This window comes from Clupea harengus, chromosome 21, assembly GCF_900700415.2.
Source record: "Clupea harengus chromosome 21, Ch_v2.0.2, whole genome shotgun sequence".
NCBI lineage: Eukaryota > Metazoa > Chordata > Actinopteri > Clupeiformes > Clupeidae > Clupea > Clupea harengus.
The window spans coordinates 23,147,184-23,167,182 of NC_045172.1; the positions used below are offsets into that span (position 1 = coordinate 23,147,184).

Here is a 19,999-nt window from a genome sequence, read left to right on the forward strand (position 1 = left end):
CATAAATAAATAAATAAATAAACGAAATAAATAAATAAACACATGAATAATAACAAAGATGTACACTACGGAAATTCACAATCTAACAAAGACAGAAATTCAAAATCAAAATAAATAAATAAATAAATAAACAAAAATGAGAGAAAGCAAACAATCGGCCCAGTTCTGCCAGCTCCTTTCATCTAAGCCTCTGGCTTCTGTATTCTTCTGTATGGGCGTCACTCACACAGGATGCGAGGAAGTGAATGGATTTATTTTCCTCCATAATTGCTCATTTTGTAGACCTGTGATGCTATTTTTGAAGAAATGTATGCGTGTTACATGTTAGATGTTAGATGTTTATTTTTTTGTGAGGCTGTCGTTTTGGCGTACCCCTTACTGGTCATGACCGATCGTGTCTGGTCAGAGAACAGGGAGGAAAGTTTTCTTTTCCCCCCCAGAGTTATTAAATTTAATTGTATGATTTGCACTTCAAAGGTGCGGGGGCTCCTTCAACACTGGAGTCAGAGCATCAAAAACAGTGACACTGTGCACATAAACACAGCCCTGACAGCGTAACACAAACAAGACCCCCCCACCCCTCCACCCCCCCACCCACCCCACCCCACCCCACCCCCTCACCCCCACCCCCACCCACCCTCTCCTTTTCTCGCTTCCTCGCTCAGAGGCAAGGCAGAGAAAATCAACAAGGACCCAAAGCCAATGATGCTACCCTGAGATGCGAGTGTCAAGTGGTAGGAAAATGCAGGCCGAAAGACCGCAGTAGTTATGCGAGTGCAAGCCGAAAGACTGCAGTAGTTATGCGAGTGCAAGCCGAAAGACAGCGGTAGTTATGTGAGTGCAAGCCGAAAGACCGCAGTAGTTATGCAAGTGCAAGCCGAAAGACTGCATTAGTTATGCGAGTGCAAGCCGAAAGACAGCGGTAGTTATGTGAGTGCAAGCCGAAAGACCGCAGTAGTTATGCAAGTGCAAGCTGAAAGACTGCAGTAGTTATGCAAGTGCAAGCCGAAAGACAGCATTAGTTATGTGAGTGCAAGCCGAAAGACAACGGTAGTTATGCGAGTGCAAGCCGAAAGACAACGGTAGTTATGTGAATGCAAGCCGAAAGACAGCGGTAGTTATGCGAGTGCAAGCCGAAAAGCCGCGGTAGTTATGCGAGTGCAAGCCGAAAGACTGCATTAGTTATGCGAGTGCAAGCCGAAAGACAACGGTAGTTATGTGAATGCAAGCCGAAAGACAGCGGTAGTTATGCGAGTGCAAGCCGAAAAGCCGCGGTAGTTATGCGAGTGCAAGCCGAAAGACTGCATTAGTTATGCGAGTGCAAGCCGAAAGACAACGGTAGTTATGTGAATGCAAGCCGAAAGACAGCATTAGTTATGTGAGTGCAAGCTGAAAGACCGCATTAGTTATGTGAGTGCAAGCCTACAGAGTGCTTGCTGGTTCTGCTCCCACCTACCTAAATGCTCTTGTAAGGGCAAATGTTACACCCAGGACGCTGCACTCGTCTAGTGAGCGTCGTTTGGCACTGCCGTCTGTGCAAGCACGGCAATCCAAACTATTCTCATTTGTTGTTCCACGTTGGTGGAACGAACTGCCTAGTACTACCAGAGCAGGGGCGTCCCTCTCTACCTTCAAGAAGCTTTTGAAGACCCAACTCTTCAGAGAGCACCTCCCATCCTAACTGGCACCTGGACTAGCGCTTAACTTGCACTTTAGCAGTTACATTCCTGCACTTCTTTTTCCCTTCTAGGTCGTTTTTCTAATTCTCATGTAAAGTAGTATTTATTGTTACACCATGTTTTTTATTGCTCTTAGCTTGACTGTTCTCTCCCTTGTACGTCGCTTTGGACAAAAGCGTCTGCTAAATGACTAAATGTAAATGTAAATGTAAGCTGAAAGACTGCATTAGTTATGCGAGTGCAAGCCGAAAGACAGCGGTAGTTATGCGAGTGCAAGACGAAAGACCGCAGTAGTTATGCAAGTTCATAGACTGCACCCCACGGATCAGGTCACCAAAGCGCATAGTATATCAGGACCCTTTTCATGGCCCAAATGAAATTCCTCGTCCATACCTGTCTAGTTAACATGACTGAGATCTGTGAGGCACCCCCACCACCCCATATATAGACAGCACATGCAAGCATATTGTTACATATACACAGCTTTTCGTAAACATGTCTACACACGTTCGCCCCATAGAGATAATAAGTTGTTCAGTCACGACCCGCTGAATATCGTAACGTCGTTGACTAGTATAACTGCTACACAGACGTAGCAAGCCGCACGGCACGAACACGGCAGTCTCTCACTCGTACTGGGACGCTGTCTATTGGACTTGCAATTATTACCTCCACAAAGAAAAGTAAATTTTTTTGGTTTATGGATAAAATGTGAGACTTGACAGAAACGCGCTTCTGCTTACATCACATATACGGGCCGCGGCCCTACATCTGTCCACGGGTTATGAAGCTCTCGGCCAGACAGAGAGGACTCGGAGAGCATGACTTTCTGTGGAACCGTGTGGGAGACCCGTCTAGAGAAACACAAGGCTGTGTAAACTGAGAGGCGTTTCTGGCCATCGAGGGAACAAATGTCAGCCAATTTGCTCAGCCCACATATCCAACCTCAAACGCCCACTCCCCCCCCCCCCGGACAACCGCATTCAGTGGTGAAAGACACCATTTACTGCCTGATGGAGCCTCAAGACACTGAGGCAAGCAGCCCATACGGGACTGATATCACACACACATACACACACACACACGCACACACACACACACGCACACACGCACACACACACAGACTTAGACACACACTGACACACAAAACAGCCTGCCAACTCTTAGAATTATCAAAAAAAAAAGCAAACAAGGGCAAGCAGTGCCAGTCCGTTATGGTGATGTGCAGTTTTGTACACACACACACACAATACACACACACATATATATACACAATACACACACAATATAACATTTTTTTCAATCATTTTCACAATACCATGCCCACTTTTTCAAAGGTCTTAAGTTAACCCAGTGGGCTTTACAGACACACACCTCAGCACATCAGTTAACCTTTGGTACAAAATGCACTCCAACCACCAAAACACTTCATACTTCACCCAAAAGTGCCTCATGCTGCCATAACTTTAGCATATGCTCTTTCCCATTAAACTACTACTAAAAAAATGCATATATTATGTGTTGCTGTATCCTCTATTTTCGCACAGTTTAGTGTTGCATTGCAAAAGAAAAGAAAAGCGTATGACACCTCATACATATTGTATATGCCTCAAGACAGCTCCATTTTCTGTGGTGTACTATAGTACAAAAACAAGGGTGCAGACACTCTTTCCCAGTACAGTAAGTGAAACAACAACACATGAGACTACCCCTAGAAGTGTCCTGCAGCCCTAATGCTGATCCGTGGTGACATTTTTATAAACTTCAATTTTACAGTACCGCAACATTCTCCCTTGCCTCTAGTCTTTAGTGAAAATCTTTAGCACATCTTATCCACCCCTAAAATTCCAAGCTGTTGTCATGACACCAAGAACAAACGTTTTTGATCTATTGGTTTGCCTCTCACAATACTGTATATAGCACTTATGAGTGTGGCAAATTCACCATGGTGTGATCAGTGGTGCAGTGGTTAGTGTTGTGGAATAAAAAGTTGCTGACCTGGGTTCAGTTCCTGGGCAATGTGAGATGCTATTGTAAGTCATTTTGGATAAAAGTTATTTGTGTTTGTTATAGTTGCATTTTTGGGTCACTTTGTCTCATTGATGGCCCATGCTTTACATATACAGTGGGAAAATGTCTTCAGCGACAACTACATCTATATTTTTCCTTCCTACATGCACATTTCAATGCAAATGCTGTACAGCACCACTTTTGTATAGTTGTATAGTTTAGACAAAACAAAGCATAAAACTGAATAAATTATCAGCAAAAAAAAACAGAATAATCTGCCTTATTTGAAGTGTATAATTTCATTTGTCTGTCAAAATACAACATCTTTCCATCTACAATGATCTAAATTTTGTCCAGCTTTGAACTGAAAGTTAATTGTTTTGAGCAGAGTATCTCAATGTCGGCAAAAATTGCTGTAGTTGCACAGAGTTTTGCTGGTGGTAAGCATTGACTGAGACAGGTATCCATGAATTTCGGAAAAAGTGGTCATTGAATGCATTTTGGAAAAGTATCCACATATTAGTTTGCATAATCTACTGATTTGATGAATGTGTTAAGTGTTTTAAAAAAGTGTAAATGGTATTGACACAAGTGTGAAAATGCGTGGCAAAAACTGTAAACGGCATTCACACACACACAAACATGCACACACATGAACTTACACAAAAGCAAAAACTGGTCGAGGTCTGATGAAGGTGGCGGGGTTCTGGCACAGTAAGAGGACTTACCCCGTCCAATGAGAGTTAAGCTCCACAGGAAGAGGACTTACCCCGTCCAATGAGAGTTAAGCTCCACAGGAAGAGGACTTACCCCATCCAATGAGAGTAAAGCTCCACAGGAAGAGGACTTACCCCATCCAATGAGAGTAAAGCTCCACAGGAAGAGGACTTACCCCATCCAATGAGAGTAAAGCTCCACAGGAAGAGGACTTACCCCATCCAATGAGAGTAAAGCTCCACAGGAAGAGGATTTACCCCATCCAGGAAGAGGACTTACCCCATCCAATGAGAGTAAAGCTCCACAGGAAGAGGATTTACCCCATCCAGGAAGAGGACTTACCCCATCCAATGAGAGTAAAGCTCCACAGGAAGAGGATTTACCCCATCCAGGAAGAGGACTTACCCCATCCAATGAGAGTGAAGCTCCACAGGAAGAGGATTTACCCCATCCAGGAAGAGGACTTACCCCATCCAATGAGAGTGAAGCTCCACAGGTATTTGGAGTCTGAGATGAAGGCCATGAAGATGAGGCAGTGCAGGTAGAGGCCCTCCACCAGGATCCAGTAATAGTTGGTGGTCAGGAAGTAGATGAAGAGCAGGACGGTAATCTTGCACCCGATCTGATCGACACAAGAACACAGAACACCCGCCCCAATGAGCATCACTTTCCCAGACGACCTCTGGCCTTAGTCCTGCAGGAAGATTTAATTAGTCTAGTAGTCATGGCGACGGAATGCTTTTCCTGGGTTTGTGGCTTGATGGTGATGTCAAGCTAGTTATACTGAACCCCAGTGCAAGATATTTCCAGGGCAAGACAAGGCAAGTTTTTTTTATAAAGTCATACACATTGGTAGCTACAAGTGCTTTACGAATGAGCAGACAAAACAGCACAGCTAGATCATTATGATTGTACAGATTATTGCCCTCTCCCCACACGTATGGGCACATGTGCTCTGCTGTGGGTCCCAGGGGAAATGCACTAGCTACACAGCCTGTAGTCCCCCCCCCCCCCCCCCCCACGCCTGAGGTGTGCTCCTTACACAGCCTGTAGCCCCCCCCACCCCCACCCCCACGCCTGAGGTGTGCTCCTTACACAGCCTGTAGTCTCTCCCCCCCCCCCACCCCCACCCCCACCCCCACGCCTGAGGTGTGCTCCTTACACAGCCTGTAGTCCCCCCCCCCCCCCACGCCTGAGGTGTGCTCCTTACACAGCCTGTAGTCCCCCCCCCCCCCCCCCACGCCTGAGGTGTGCTCCTTACACAGCCTGTAGTCGCCCCCCCCCCCCCACGCCTGAGGTGTGCTCCTTACACAGCCTGTAGTCCCCCCCCCCCCCCCCCCACGCCTGAGGTGTGCTCCTTAGACAGCCTGTAGTCCCCCCCCCCACGCCTGAGGTGTGCTCCTTAGACAGCCTGTAGTCCCCCCCCCCACGCCTGAGGTGTGCTCCTTACACAGCCTGTAGTCCCCCCCCCCCCACGCCTGAGGTGTGCTCCTTACACAGCCTGTAGTCCCCCCCCCCCCACGCCTGAGGTGTGCTCCTTACACAGCCTGTAGTCCCCCCCCCCCCACGCCTGAGGTGTGCTCCTTACATATTGGGACTTGTCCAGCGGCACGATGGAGATGGTCTTGAGGTTGTCCATGAGGGCGGTGTCCAGCTCCTGCAGCCCCCCGCTGCCGTGCATCACCCGGTCCTTGATGAAGATGCTGACGGCGCGCAGCATGAAGGACACAAACAGGTGCATGTGGATGTAGTTCCTGGTGCAGTGGAGTCGCCTGGGCAGGGACGCAGCACAGCAGTCTAAACACTCAGTAATACAGGAAGTGTGTGTGTGTGTGTGTGTGTGTGTGTGTGAGTGTGTCAGTGTGTGTGTGTGTATGTGTGTCAGTGTGTGTGTGCGTGTGTGTGTGTGTGTGTGTGTGTGTGCGTGTGTGTGTGTGCGCGTGTGTATGTGTGTGTGTGTGTGTGTGTGTGTGTATGTGTGTGTGTGTTTGTGTGAGTGAGTGTGTGTGTGTGTGTTGGTGTGTGTTTGTGTGAGTGAGTGTGTGTGTGTTTGTGTGAGTGAGTGTGTGTGTGTGTGTGTGTGTGAGTGTGTGTGTGTTTGTGTGCGTGTATGTGTGCATGTGTGCGCATGTGTGTGTGTGAGTGAGTGAATGTGAAGAAGAGAAAGAGAAGGAGAGAGACGTGGAGGTTGTCGGTGTCAGTGCAGTGCAACCGCCTGGGTAGGAATACAGCAGAGCAGGACAAAACTCTGTTTAAACACTCTGGAATACATGGAATAAGATAGCATGTGTGTGTATGTGAGAGAGAATGAGAATATGTGTGTGTGTGTGTGTGTGTGTGTGTGTGTGTGTGTGTAAAATCATTTGTATGGAGTGTCTGGTGAGTGTAAGTGAGTGACATGGACCAAAAACTCTGTTCAAAGGTTCCGCTAAGAGTTGGATTTATGTGGAACGCAAGAATATGTGCCTCAAACAATGTGTGTGTGTGTTTGACAGAGATAAATGTCCATTATACTACAGTAAAGGGAATGTGTGTGTGTGTGTGTGTGTGTGTGTGTGTGTGTGTGTGTGTGTGTGTGTGTGTGTGTGTGTGTGTGTGTGAGTGTAGTCCAGGACCAGCGAGGCCAACCCAATTGGTCCATGTCCCTCACTCACACTCACCAGGCACTCCATACAAATGATCATATTTAGTGTGTGTTAATCTAGTCACACACACACACACACGCTGTATAAATAAAGTTTAAAAACTCTGTTCAAAGGTTCAGCTAAGAGTTGGATTTATGTGGAACGCAAGAATATGTGCCTCAAACAATGTGTGTGTGTGTGTGAGTTTGAGAGAGAGAGGGGGGGAGAGAGAGAGAGACAGAGAGAGAGGAAAAGAGAGAGTGCACAACTTGCTCCATGCTCCATCCTCTACATAGTCCAACCATCGAGGTTTAATCCATGTTGTTGTGGAGACAGAGGATTGCATTTACATTTACATTTACATTTAGTCATTTAGCAGACGCTTTTATCCAAAGCGACTTACAAGGATGTATACACATTTTACATTTACACTGATGGCACACTGCACATCAGGAGCAATTAGGGGTTCAGTGTCTTGCTCAAGGACGCTTCGACAGGGAATCGAACTAGCAACCTTTTGATTACTAAACGACTTCTCTACCTCCTGTACCACTGTCGCCCCATGATTGCATCAATCATATTTCATTAAAACTTCACACTTCTTACATTGGACATATCCAGCAGCCTAATTAGAATCTGCATCGACTACTAAGCAGAAATATCTCCATACAGTAGATTTCCCTTCGTTTAGTATCGTTTTAAACTCTCCAGATGACAGTTTCTCTTTAACGTGATGCCATTTTGCCACCTGTAGCCTAATTGCATTGTCACAGCTAGGACCTAAGCAAATTCCCGCCACGGGAAGAAGGCTGTTATCCTAAATGTGATTTATTTTATTCTCAAAAACGAACTTCTGCATAATGTGAAACAGACACGTTGACTTCACTATTTATTAAGATATTTTAAAACATGGAATGGTCAATGCATTATCGCGATCGTGATGTGTCCGAGCCCGACCCGATTATCATTTCCGACGGGCTCGGGTCGGGTATCCATCCTCTAGTGTGTGTGTGTAGGAGTGGATGTTGGATGATGTGCAACACACACCCGCCCAGAACCTTAGGCAGACGGCTTGGCTTGGCTTGGCTTGGCTCGCCAGCCACTAAAATTAAGGACCATTTATGAGTCTGGCTTCCGTCCAGAGCAGATTTTTGTTTGGAACATGTGCCATTTTATGTCACTCTGAAAGCCCAGTGTTGCTTCCAAACAGTGTAATTTCCCAGTGTTGCTTCTAAACAGTATAATTTCCTGTGTGAACCGTCTGGCCTGGGAAAGACGACTCTGCTGAACCAGGCGACACCTCATCCTCCGGCCGCATCCCCACGGACACAAGGGTCAGGCACTGCTCGGAAACTCATCAGGTTTCCATAGCGATGCTTTTAATTGCATTCAAATAGGAAGCCAAGAGTCTGAAGAGGGTGAATCACATACTGTGGAGAGTAGTCTCGCTGTGTTTGTGTCAGAGGAAGAGTAGTCTCGCTGTGTTTGTGTCAGAGGAAGAGTAGTCTCGCTGTGTTTGTGTCAGAGGAAGAGTAGTCTCAACGTGTTTGTGTCAGAGGAAGAGTAGTCTCGCTGTGTTTGTGTCAGAGGAAGAGTAGTCTCGCTGTGTTTGTGTCAGAGGAAGTGACTGGCCAAGGCGGCGGAAGCTGACGGTCACTTACCTGAAGTAGCCGATGATGAAGATGGCTATGAGCAGAGAGGTGAAGGACACGGCATAGCCGACCGTATACATCACGTACAGGCGATCAAAAAAGTCCCGCTGGGGGGAGGGGGGGGGGATACTGATGAGTGTGTGGGACCCAGACAATGCATAGATTACACAGTAAATGCTTTCAGCTCTTACTGGACAAATTGCCATTTGGCTTAGCTTGTCAACTTAGAGGTGATCTCTTTGTGAGAGACTTACTTTTCCCTGCTCGTGTCCAGGCTGGAGGAATCTAAAGCAGTCTGAATAATTTGACCAAGTCCTGTTCAAAGCCTCCACGAAAGGCCAGGAGCCATTGTTATCACATTTCCGGTATGCAAAGCCTAAAGTAGAAGGACATTTAGGGAACGTTACATGCTGTATTTTGTGGTTTCACAAAGTCGTCCCTTACATTTTTGAAAAACCCGTGTTGCAAGTGACCCAATGTAAGAAGGTATGACTGTTCGACTTTGCTTTACCGTTATGGTTGAAGTCGTAGACATAGCTGGGGCAGGGGACTTTGGTGACCAAACCAGGAAAGCCTTGAGGCCAGCAGATGAGTCCGTCCCAGCCGGGGGGACAGGCACCATCTGGGTCTGAGGAGGGGAGGGGAGAGAGACACAGATGGTCAGATGAGACAGTACCGACACATGTTTGGTGAAGAGTGTATGTTTGGCAGAGGGAGATCAGATGAGACAGTACCGACACATGTTTGGTGAGGAGTGTATGTTTGGCAGAGGGAGATCAGATGAGACAGTACCGACACATGTTTGGTGAAGAGTGTATGTTTGGCAGTCAATCAGAGTTGTTTAGATCATTGGCTGCCTGGGCAGTGGAGAAAGAGAGGCGGACTCCGGGACACGCATACGCCCACTCGCCTCCTTTGCGCTACGAGGCTCATTGATCGGACACCTTTGCGCTAAGAGGCTCATTGATCGGAACACCTTTGTGTTGCGCAGCGGTGAGTAAAGCTATCGAGCACAACAGCGAGAAAAGCCCCACAAGCTATCGAGCACAACATCGAGAAAAGGGCAGCTATCCTTGGAAACTTGGCCATTGATCCACCCCATAATAAAGGAATTCTGATAACCTAAAACTGAGAGACATTACACACAATGACTTTTCACACCGCCTAGCACTCTATTTCGCCATAGCTTCTCTCTTTCTCTCAAAACGCTCACTGTGATCTGTGTTACTTGGATAAAATGATCCTTTTTGCCACCCCAAAAAAACTGGTGTTCTCCATTTTCTCGACATAAAGGCGCTGTGATAGCATAACAATGAGAGAACCAAGAGTAGTTTGTATTAATTGTCTGGATCATGGGAAATGATCAGACCGAGTTCTGGGAAGTCTGTGAGCTCAGAGAACCCACACGGTCAAACGCAAACATTGGATTTGAAGGAGCAGGCATTCCATGAGGGGATTTTGTTTTGCCTGTCCTTAATTCAATAGCTCGCATAATGCCGTTGTCTGACAACCGCACTGTTTAAAATGCAAATTGCATATTTACACACTGTCGCATTCGACGTGAGTGACTCACTTTAGAATAAATCACGTTCGGCACATCGCCTCGGCCGCATGCCCATGCATTTCCAAGCGTTAGCCTGCAAACATGTGGAACAAATTGGGCCTGACAGCACCGTGTTACGCAGGAGTTTTGGTAGCTTCATTTGTCAGATGTACTTCATTATCCAGCAAACAAAGATGAGTCACATGACCTGTACGTCTGCGGTTCATAGGAAGCGACAGCCCCTAATGAAGCTCCATCAACAGGTAATGGCGGGCGGGCGGGCGGGCGGGCGGGGGGGATAGTGGATGGTGTGGGGGGCGACATTCATTACTGACGTCAGATGTTTGCTCTACTCCAGGTAATACACAAACATGTTCGCGAGGAGGTGTGTCATGGGCACAACGAACTAAAAGTGCTTTGCAAACCCGCCATTAACACAGAGGGGCAGATGTAGGCTTCCTTACGTATGGTAGAGAGCCTTTTCATTCTATTCCGAATGTACTAAACCTGCGGCTGATCGGGTAATCAACGCATGTCACCGACCTCCATGGAATCATGGAACCGCCGACTGAAATTAAAAGGAATCAAAAGTTGAACTATCAGGAAACTAAATGCACATGCTAACAAGGTGTCCTCAAACAGAGAGATAATACAGAGCAGTAATTCTACACCACTAAAAAAACGTGGACTATTTGTGCAAGTATTACAAATTAAATAATGTAGCAAGCATCTATCTACTTGTAGGGAAGTGGATGAGGTGAAAACGCGTTGGCAAGACATACAAATGCAAACAAAAGCAAAGGTTGCTTTTAACTTGAGAAAAGCTGGTGCTCAAAACACTGATTGCCTTGTTTCACTTAGTTTCTCCTATTCACACATCTAACTCGCAATCTGTGTCTGCTTTCAAAATGCGAGAAATTGTCACCGCAAAACAGACGTGCGCAATCTCCTGCATTTTTTATCCATACATCAGAATATGTTATCAGTCACTCCTTGCGCTTCTCCTATAATTTTGCAATCAAACTCCCACTTTTCCCACAACTTTATATGCAAAAATCAGTAAAGCACAACCTGTCATTCTGCGCTCCTGTTGCAGGTTAAATTCAGTTTTCGCCTCGGTGTGGTCTGTTCGTACCTACCATGCCATGTTTTGAACCTTGAGTGGTCTGTTCGAACGTGCCATGCCATGTTTTTACGTTTTTTAACGTTGTACGAAATTACTTGCTAACGTGTCAGTCAGTACATCTGCTCCACAGTGGCGGAAAAAAAAATAAAGCAATTATACAGGCTGAAAAGGAGGCCAGCTGTACGGCCGATTCAAGCCATCGGCTGCGGATGATGGAGCCGGAGTAAAAAATAATTACTTCTGCCAGTGTCAAAGTCAGCCTTTTTAGAGCATCTGTTTTTTTTCACCTCGCCCCTTTTCTCGCCCAATTCAAAGGCGCCGCAATTACAGATGGACCAAAGAAAACAAGATTGTTTTGATCCATGAAGCGGAGCAGGACGGTAGCAGTGAGTGGGAAGACACTGGGAAGATTATATGAATGCAGGAGCTAAAATAGGACGGAGCCCAGAGGCGGGGAAGGGAGTTTGGAGCTGGCACTGTGGCACAGTGCGATACAGAGAATGCGGGAGGGAGACAGAATAAATATATATATATATATATATATATCTATCATATATACATATATACATATATATAGACCTGGATGCCCAAAGACAACAGACTGTGTATGTGCTGTGAATAGAAAGAGATGGAGTCAGAGCAACACTTCTTCACCAGCTGTCCAAATTACACAGAAATCCCGTCCAACTTCCCTCCAAAATTTGAACCTAAATATCCAATATTTGATGAAATTGAAGACCACAAGAGAATTCCACTGTGTGTTAATATATGTATTAGGAGAGGAGGAAGACGGTACACTGTGACTGCACTAGCTTTACAAGTGTTTGTAATCCCCCCCAGCAGCTTAGTTTGACGATGACCGTGCTGAGTAGTCCTTTACGGTGTCAGTGCGGTTAGTACGTTTATTTTATTTTATTTATTTATCTCTTGAAAATCTGTGTGTTTTTTTTTTTTTTTTTTACAAGTGTTTGTAAACCCCCCCCTTTCTTTCCTACTGTGAGGCGCATTGTGTTACTTCCTTGTATGAAATGCGCCGTACAAATAAAGTTTGATTTGATTTGATTTGATTTGACTAGCTGGTTCTTACCGAGATAACTGGGAGAGAAAGAGGACTGACCACACAGTGATGCGCAAAATAAATGCACACAACACACAAACATATATTAACATACACACACTGCAACAACCCACACCCACACCCTCACTATCACACGCACAGGCACACACACACATACACACACTGCAAGTTAACCCACACCCACACCCTCACTATCGCACGCACAGGCACACACACACATACACACACTGCAACAACCCACACCCACACCCTCATTATCACACGCACAGGCACACACACACATACACACACACACTGCAACAACCCACACCCACACCCTCACTATCACACGCACAGGCACACACACACATACACACTGCAAGTTAACCCACACCCACACCCTCACTATCACACGCACAGGCACACACACACATACACACACTGCAACAACCCACACCCACACCCTCATTATCACACGCACAGGCACACACACACATACACACACTGCAACAACCCACACCCACACCCTCATTATCACACGCACAGGCACACACACACACACAAATATACTCACACAAAGACCTCAATGTCTGTACAGAAATTAAACATTTCATCTCACATGCAGCCTTATGTGTTAATGTACTTATGGAGCGTAACAGTATGTATTAGTGTAATTATGGAGTGTAATATTATATGTTAGTGTACATATGGAATGTAGTATGTTAGTGTACTAGCATAATAGTATATGTTAGTGTAATTATGGAGCGTAATAGTATATGTTAGTGTAATTATGGAGCGTAATATTATATGTTAGTGTAATTATGGAGTGTAATAGTATATGTTAGTGTAATTATGGAATGTAATATGTTATTGTACTTATGAAGTGTAATATGTTAGTGTACTAGTGTAACTAGTGTAATTATAGAGTGTAATATGTTATAATATGTAATAGTATAAGTCAGCGTACTTATGGAGCGTAATAGTATATGTTAGTGTACTTATGGAGCGTAATAGTATATGTTAGTGTACTTATGGAGAGTAATAGTATATGTTAGTGTACTTATGGAGCGTAATAGTATATGTTAGTGTACTTATGGAGCGTAATAGTATATGTTAGTGTACTTATGAAGAGTAATAGTATATGTTAGTGTACTTATGGAGCGTAATAGTATATGTTAGTGTACTTATGAAGAGTAATAGTATATGTTAGTGTACTTATGGAGCGTAATAGTATATGTTAGTGTACTTATGGAGCGTAATAGTATATGTTAGTGTACTTATGGAGAGTAATAGTATATGTTAGTGTACTTATGGAGAGTAATAGTATATGTTAGTGTACTTATGGAGCGTAATAGTATATGTTAGTGTACTTATGGAGCGTAATAGTATATGTCAGTGTACTTATGGAGCGTAATAGTATATGTTAGTGTACTTATGGAGCGTAATAGTATATGTTAGTGTACTTATGGAGCGTAATAGTATATGTTAGTGTACTTATGGAGCGTAATAGTATATGTCAGTGTACTTATGGAGCGTAATAGTATATGTTAGTGTACTTATGGAGCGTAATAGTATATGTTAGTGTACTTATGGAGCGTAATAGTATTGTTAGTGTACTTATGGAGCGTAATAGTATATGTTAGTGTACTTATGGAGCGTAATAGTATATGTTAGTGTACTTATGGAGCGTAATAGTATATGTTAGTGTACTTATGGAGCGTAATAGTATATGTTAGTGTACTTATGGAGCGTAATAGTATATGTTAGTGTACTTATGGAGAGTAATAGTATATGTTAGTGTACTTATGGAGAGTATTAGTATATGTTAGTGTACTTATGGAGCGTAATAGTATATGTTAGTGTACTTATGGAGCGTAATAGTATATGTTAGTGTACTTATGGAGCGTAATAGTATATGTTAGTGTACTTATGGAGAGTAATAGTATATGTTAGTGTACTTATGGAGCGTAATAGTATATGTTAGTGTACTTATGGAGCGTAATAGTATATGTTAGTGTACTTATGGAGCGTAATAGTATATGTTAGTGTACTTATGGAGCGTAATAGTATATGTTAGTGTATTATGGAGCGTCATAGTATATGTTAGTGTACTTATGGAGCGTAATAGTATATGTTAGTGTACTTATGGAGCGTAATAGTATATGTTAGTGTACTTATGGAGAGTAATAGTATATGTTAGTGTACTTATGGAGCGTAATAGTATATGTTAGTGTACTTATGGAGAGTAATAGTATATGTTAGTGTACTTATGGAGCGTAATAGTATATGTTAGTGTACTTATGGAGCGTAATAGTATATGTTAGTGTACTTATGGAGCGTAATAGTATATGTTAGTGTACTTATGGAGAGTAATAGTATATGTTAGTGTAATTATGGAATGTAATATGTTATTGTACTTATGAAGTGTAATATGTTAGTGTACTAGTGTAACTAGTGTAATTATGGAGTGTAATATGTTATAATATGTAATAGTATATGTTAGTGTACTTATGGAGCGTAATAGTATATGTTAGTGTACTTATGGAGCGTAATAGTATATGTTAGTGTACTTATGGAGAGTAATAGTATATGTTAGTGTACTTATGGAGCGTAATAGTATATGTTAGTGTACTTATGGAGCGTAATAGTATATGTTAGTGTACTTATGGAGCGTAATAGTATATGTTAGTGTACTTATGGAGCGTAATAGTATATGTTAGTGTACTTATGGAGCGTAATAGTATATGTTAGTGTACTTATGGAGAGTAATAGTATATGTTAGTGTACTTATGGAGCGTAATAGTATATGTTAGTGTACTTATGGAGCGTAATAGTATATGTTAGTGTACTTATGGAGAGTAATAGTATATGTTAGTGTACTTATGGAGCGTAATAGTATATGTTAGTGTACTTATGGAGCGTAATAGTATATGTTAGTGTACTTATGGAGCGTAATAGTATATGTTAGTGTACTTATGGAGAGTAATAGTATATGTTAGTGTAATTATGGAGCGTAATATTATATGTTAGTGTAATTATGGAGTGTAATAGTATATGTTAGTGTAATTATGGAATGTAATATGTTATTGTACTAGTGTAACTAGTGTAATTATAGAGTGTAATATGTTATAATATGTAATAGTATAAGTCAGCGTACTTATGGAGTGTAATAGTATATGTTAGTGTACTTATGGAGTGTAATAGTATATGTTAGTGTACTTATGGAGTGTAATAGTATATGTTAGTGTACTTATGGAGCGTAATAGTATATGTTAGTGTACTTATGGAGAGTAATAGTATATGTTAGTGTACTTATGGAGCGTAATAGTATATGTTAGTGTACTTATGGAGCGTAATAGTATATGTTAGTGTACTTATGGAGCGTAATAGTATATGTTAGTGTACTTATGGAGCGTAATAGTATATGTTAGTGTAATTATGGAATGTAATATGTTAGTGTAATTATGGAATGTAATATGTTATTGTACTTATGAAGTGTAATATGTTAGTGTACTAGTGTAACTAGTGTAATTATGGAGTGTGATATGTTATAATATGTAATAGTATAAGTCAGCGTACTTATGGAGCGTAATAGTATATGTTAGTGTACTTATGGAGCGTAATAGTATATGTTAGTGTACTTATGGAGAGTAATAGTATATGTTAGTGTACTTATGGAGCGTAATAGTATATGTTAGTGTACTTATGGAGCGTAATAGTATATGTTAGTGTACCTATGGAGCGTAATAGTATATGTTAGTGTACTTATGGAGCGTAATAGTATATGTTAGTGTACTTATGGAGAGTAATAGTATTGTTAGTTTACTTATGGAGCGTAATAGTATATGTTAGTGTACTTATGGAGAGTAATAGTATATGTTAGTGTACTTATGGAGCGTAATAGTATATGTTAGTGTACTTATGGAGAGTAATAGTATATGTTAGTGTACCTATGGAGCGTAATAGTATATGTTAGTGTACCTATGGAGCGTAATAGTATATGTTAGTGTACTTATGGAGCGTAATAGTATATGTTAGTGTACTTATGGAGCGTAATAGTATATGTTAGTGTAATTATAGAGTGTAATATTATATGTTAGTGTACATATGGAATGTAGTATGTTAGTGTACTAGCATAATAGTATATGTTAGTGTAATTATGGAGCGTAATAGTATATGTTAGTGTAATTATGGAGCGTAATAGTATATGTTAGTGTACTTATGGAGCGTAATAGTATATGTTAGTGTACTTATGGAGAGTAATAGTATATGTTAGTGTACTTATGGAGCGTAATAGTATATGTTAGTGTACTTATGGAGCGTAATAGTATATGTTAGTGTACCTATGGAGCGTAATAGTATATGTTAGTGTACTTATGGAGCGTAATAGTATATGTTAGTGTACTTATGGAGAGTAATAGTATTGTTAGTGTACTTATGGAGCGTAATAGTATATGTTAGTGTACTTATGGAGAGTAATAGTATATGTTAGTGTACTTATGGAGCGTAATAGTATATGTTAGTGTACTTATGGAGAGTAATAGTATATGTTAGTGTACCTATGGAGCGTAATAGTATATGTTAGTGTACCTATGGAGCGTAATAGTATATGTTAGTGTACTTATGGAGCGTAATAGTATATGTTAGTGTACTTATGGAGCGTAATAGTATATGTTAGTGTACTTATGGAGCGTAATAGTATATGTTAGTGTAATTATAGAGTGTAATATTATATGTTAGTGTACATATGGAATGTAGTATGTTAGTGTACTAGCATAATAGTATATGTTAGTGTAATTATGGAGCGTAATAGTATATGTTAGTGTAATTATGGAGCGTAATAGTATATGTTAGTGTACTTATGGAGAGTAATAGTATATGTTAGTGTACTTATGGAGCGTAATAGTATATGTTAGTGTACTTATGGAGAGTAATAGTATATGTTAGTGTACTTATGGAGCGTAATAGTATATGTTAGTGTACTTATGGAGCGTAATAGTATATGTTAGTTATGGAGCGTAATAGTATATGTTAGTGTAATTATGGAGCGTAATAGTATATGTTAGTGTAATTATGGAGCGTAATAGTATATGTTAGTGTACTTATGGAGAGTAATAGTATATGTTAGTGTACTTATGGAGCGTAATAGTATATGTTAGTGTACTTATGGAGCGTAATAGTATATGTTAGTGTACTTATGGAGCGTAATAGTATATGTTAGTGTACTTATGGAGAGTAATAGTATATGTTAGTGTACTTATGGAGCGTAATAGTATATGTTAGTGTACTTATGGAGCGTAATAGTATATGTTAGTGTACTTATGGAGCGTAATAGTATATGTTAGTGTACTTATGGAGAGTAATAGTATATGTTAGTGTACTTATGGAGAGTAATAGTATATGTTAGTGTACTTATGGAGCGTAATAGTATATGTTAGTGTACTTATGGAGCGTAATAGTATATGTTAGTGTACTTATGGAGCGTAATAGTATATGTTAGTGTACTTATGGAGAGTAATAGTATATGTTAGTGTACTTATGGAGCGTAATAGTATATGTTCTGTTACCTCTTCTTTTCCCCCTTTCATTCATTTTCTACTGTTCCTGTGACTGCTTTGGCAGTACAATGTATAATTTCCCATGCCAATAAAGCACTTCATTTGAACTGAATTGGAAGGGAGAGCCAGAGAGAGAGCCAGTGGGAGGTGGGAGGGGAGCGCAAGACAGGGATGGAGAGAGAGAGGAGTGTGTGTGAGAGAGAGGGAAAGAAGTAGTAGGAGGGAACAGCAGGAAAGAGAGAGAGAGGAGTGTGTGAGAGAGAGAGGAGTGTGTGAGAGAGAGAGGAGTGTGTGAGAGAGAGAGGGAAAGAGAAGTAGTAGGAGGGAACAGCAGGAAAGAGAGAGAGAGAGATGAGGGGAGAGAACAAGATGGAGTGATTATAGGAGAGAGAAAGAGATGGAGAAAAGAGATAGGAGTGGTGAGAGGAAGGAGGAAGACAGGGGATGAAAGAGAGTGGAGAGGAAGAGATTGGGAAGAGAGAGGAGAGAGAAAGAGAGAGAGACAGGAGAGAGAGGAGAGAGAAAGAGAGAGAGATGACAGAAGGATGAGGAGGCGGAGGAGAACATCAGTTTGAAGAAGATTTGCTGCCTATGCAACTGATTGAGCTCTGCAGTGAATTCCCCCTCATTCCCCTCAGCACTGCTCAGTCAAACAGCAATCTGGCCTCCCATCGCAGCCTGCAGCAGCCCGCCTTATCAGCAGGTCACACTGGGAACTGACAAATTTGGGTTGCAGACTTCCACATCAAAGGGGGAAATCCCTGCAAAGTGTGTTTGGAGGGGCCCCAAACGGCTCCCCTCTCTCCGTATTACATAACCACACTATAAAGGTCTGTCAAAAGGCTGTTTAAAATCATGTCTGTTAGAGACGGTTGTGGGGAAAAACATCTATTCATTTGAAACATTTCTGGTGCAATCCTGATTCGCCAGCAGCATGTTTATCTCCCTGACAGTGCGTTTTTTTTTGGGGGGGGGGGGGGGGGGGGGGCCTGAGAATGACAGTAGGTAGAAAAATTGGCTGACCAGCAGGGCTGTGTGTGGAGATGTTTTGTTGACACTGGAGTTTGACGTCGTAGAGGAGGTACCACTGCTCTTGGGCTGTGAGGCCGCCGTCCGAGTCCACCTGCGGAGAAACACGCACGCACGCACGCACGCACGGACATCAGAGCGGACCAGAAGGCAAACCGGTAGCTACTGTCTTATTACACAGACCTCACTCGGTGCACTGCCTGAGACTAACTCCGAATGAAGCATTGACAGTCAAGACAAGCAAACAAACACAGAGGAACGCTTGCTTGTTGGATAGAATGACAGTTGCCAGCGGCTAAAATGAGCTGTTTAAGGCATTCCAAATGATGAATGTTAAACGCACACAAGCAACAAACAACAAGCGTATTTTTTCTAGAGTTTGTCATTGCACATTTTAATAGACTCAATGCAGGTCCCCTGACACGCGTATTTGTGTCTACTGTGTGAGGTGAGGTGTGAAATCGCACCGTTATTATCAGGCAAAGATCAGTGATCTGGCATAAATTACATTTTTAGACATCAGTGGCCCGGAGGTGAGCTCCCGGGGGCGTCAATTGAAGCGCAAATTACACATTGCCAAGTTGCGATGAGACGTATGAAATTCATGAATAGAAATTCAGCAAGAATACAGGGGTTTAACCCTTTTGCAAAGGACATTTGACGGTATTGAGTGCTTGGGTGAAACCCTTGGTAATGAGAAATGAAAGATGAATACGTGACCCTATAATTTTTTTCTGTACACAAATTCTCGGCAGATCGGTCACAGATTGTTGATTTAGAATATGTAAAACAAATCAAATCTAATTATACATCTAAATCCCTCAATGAATAATGGTACTGTTGGTCTAAGCTGGAACTTGGATTTTGGTCATATGATAGCAATACTGCCACCTCTGGGACCCGAAGGCTTGGACCCAAAGACGGGGGCTGCTGAGAAAGCCAGACGCATCTGCAGGGGGTCATGTTGGAGGCAAGGATTAAGTGAGAGAGACCAATTAGGTCAC

At 42.5% G+C, this 19,999-nt stretch overlaps 1 protein-coding gene across 1 annotated transcript in view; it reads right to left on the reverse strand.

Annotated features, from left to right (window-relative positions):
* The window catches only part of LOC105905648 (parathyroid hormone 2 receptor), a 34,790-nt gene that overhangs the window by 13,210 nt on the left and 1,581 nt on the right, over positions 1 to 19,999 (reverse strand). Inside the window, exons 2-7 of the mRNA XM_031558563.2 lie at positions 18,990 to 19,089; positions 9,194 to 9,310; positions 8,937 to 9,058; positions 8,692 to 8,789; positions 5,995 to 6,178; positions 4,875 to 5,028 (exon numbers count right to left, since the gene is read on the reverse strand). Coding sequence (XP_031414423.1) covers positions 4,875 to 5,028; positions 5,995 to 6,178; positions 8,692 to 8,789; positions 8,937 to 9,058; positions 9,194 to 9,310; positions 18,990 to 19,089 — 775 coding nt within the window. The remainder of the gene's footprint in view (positions 1 to 4,874; positions 5,029 to 5,994; positions 6,179 to 8,691; positions 8,790 to 8,936; positions 9,059 to 9,193; positions 9,311 to 18,989; positions 19,090 to 19,999) is intronic.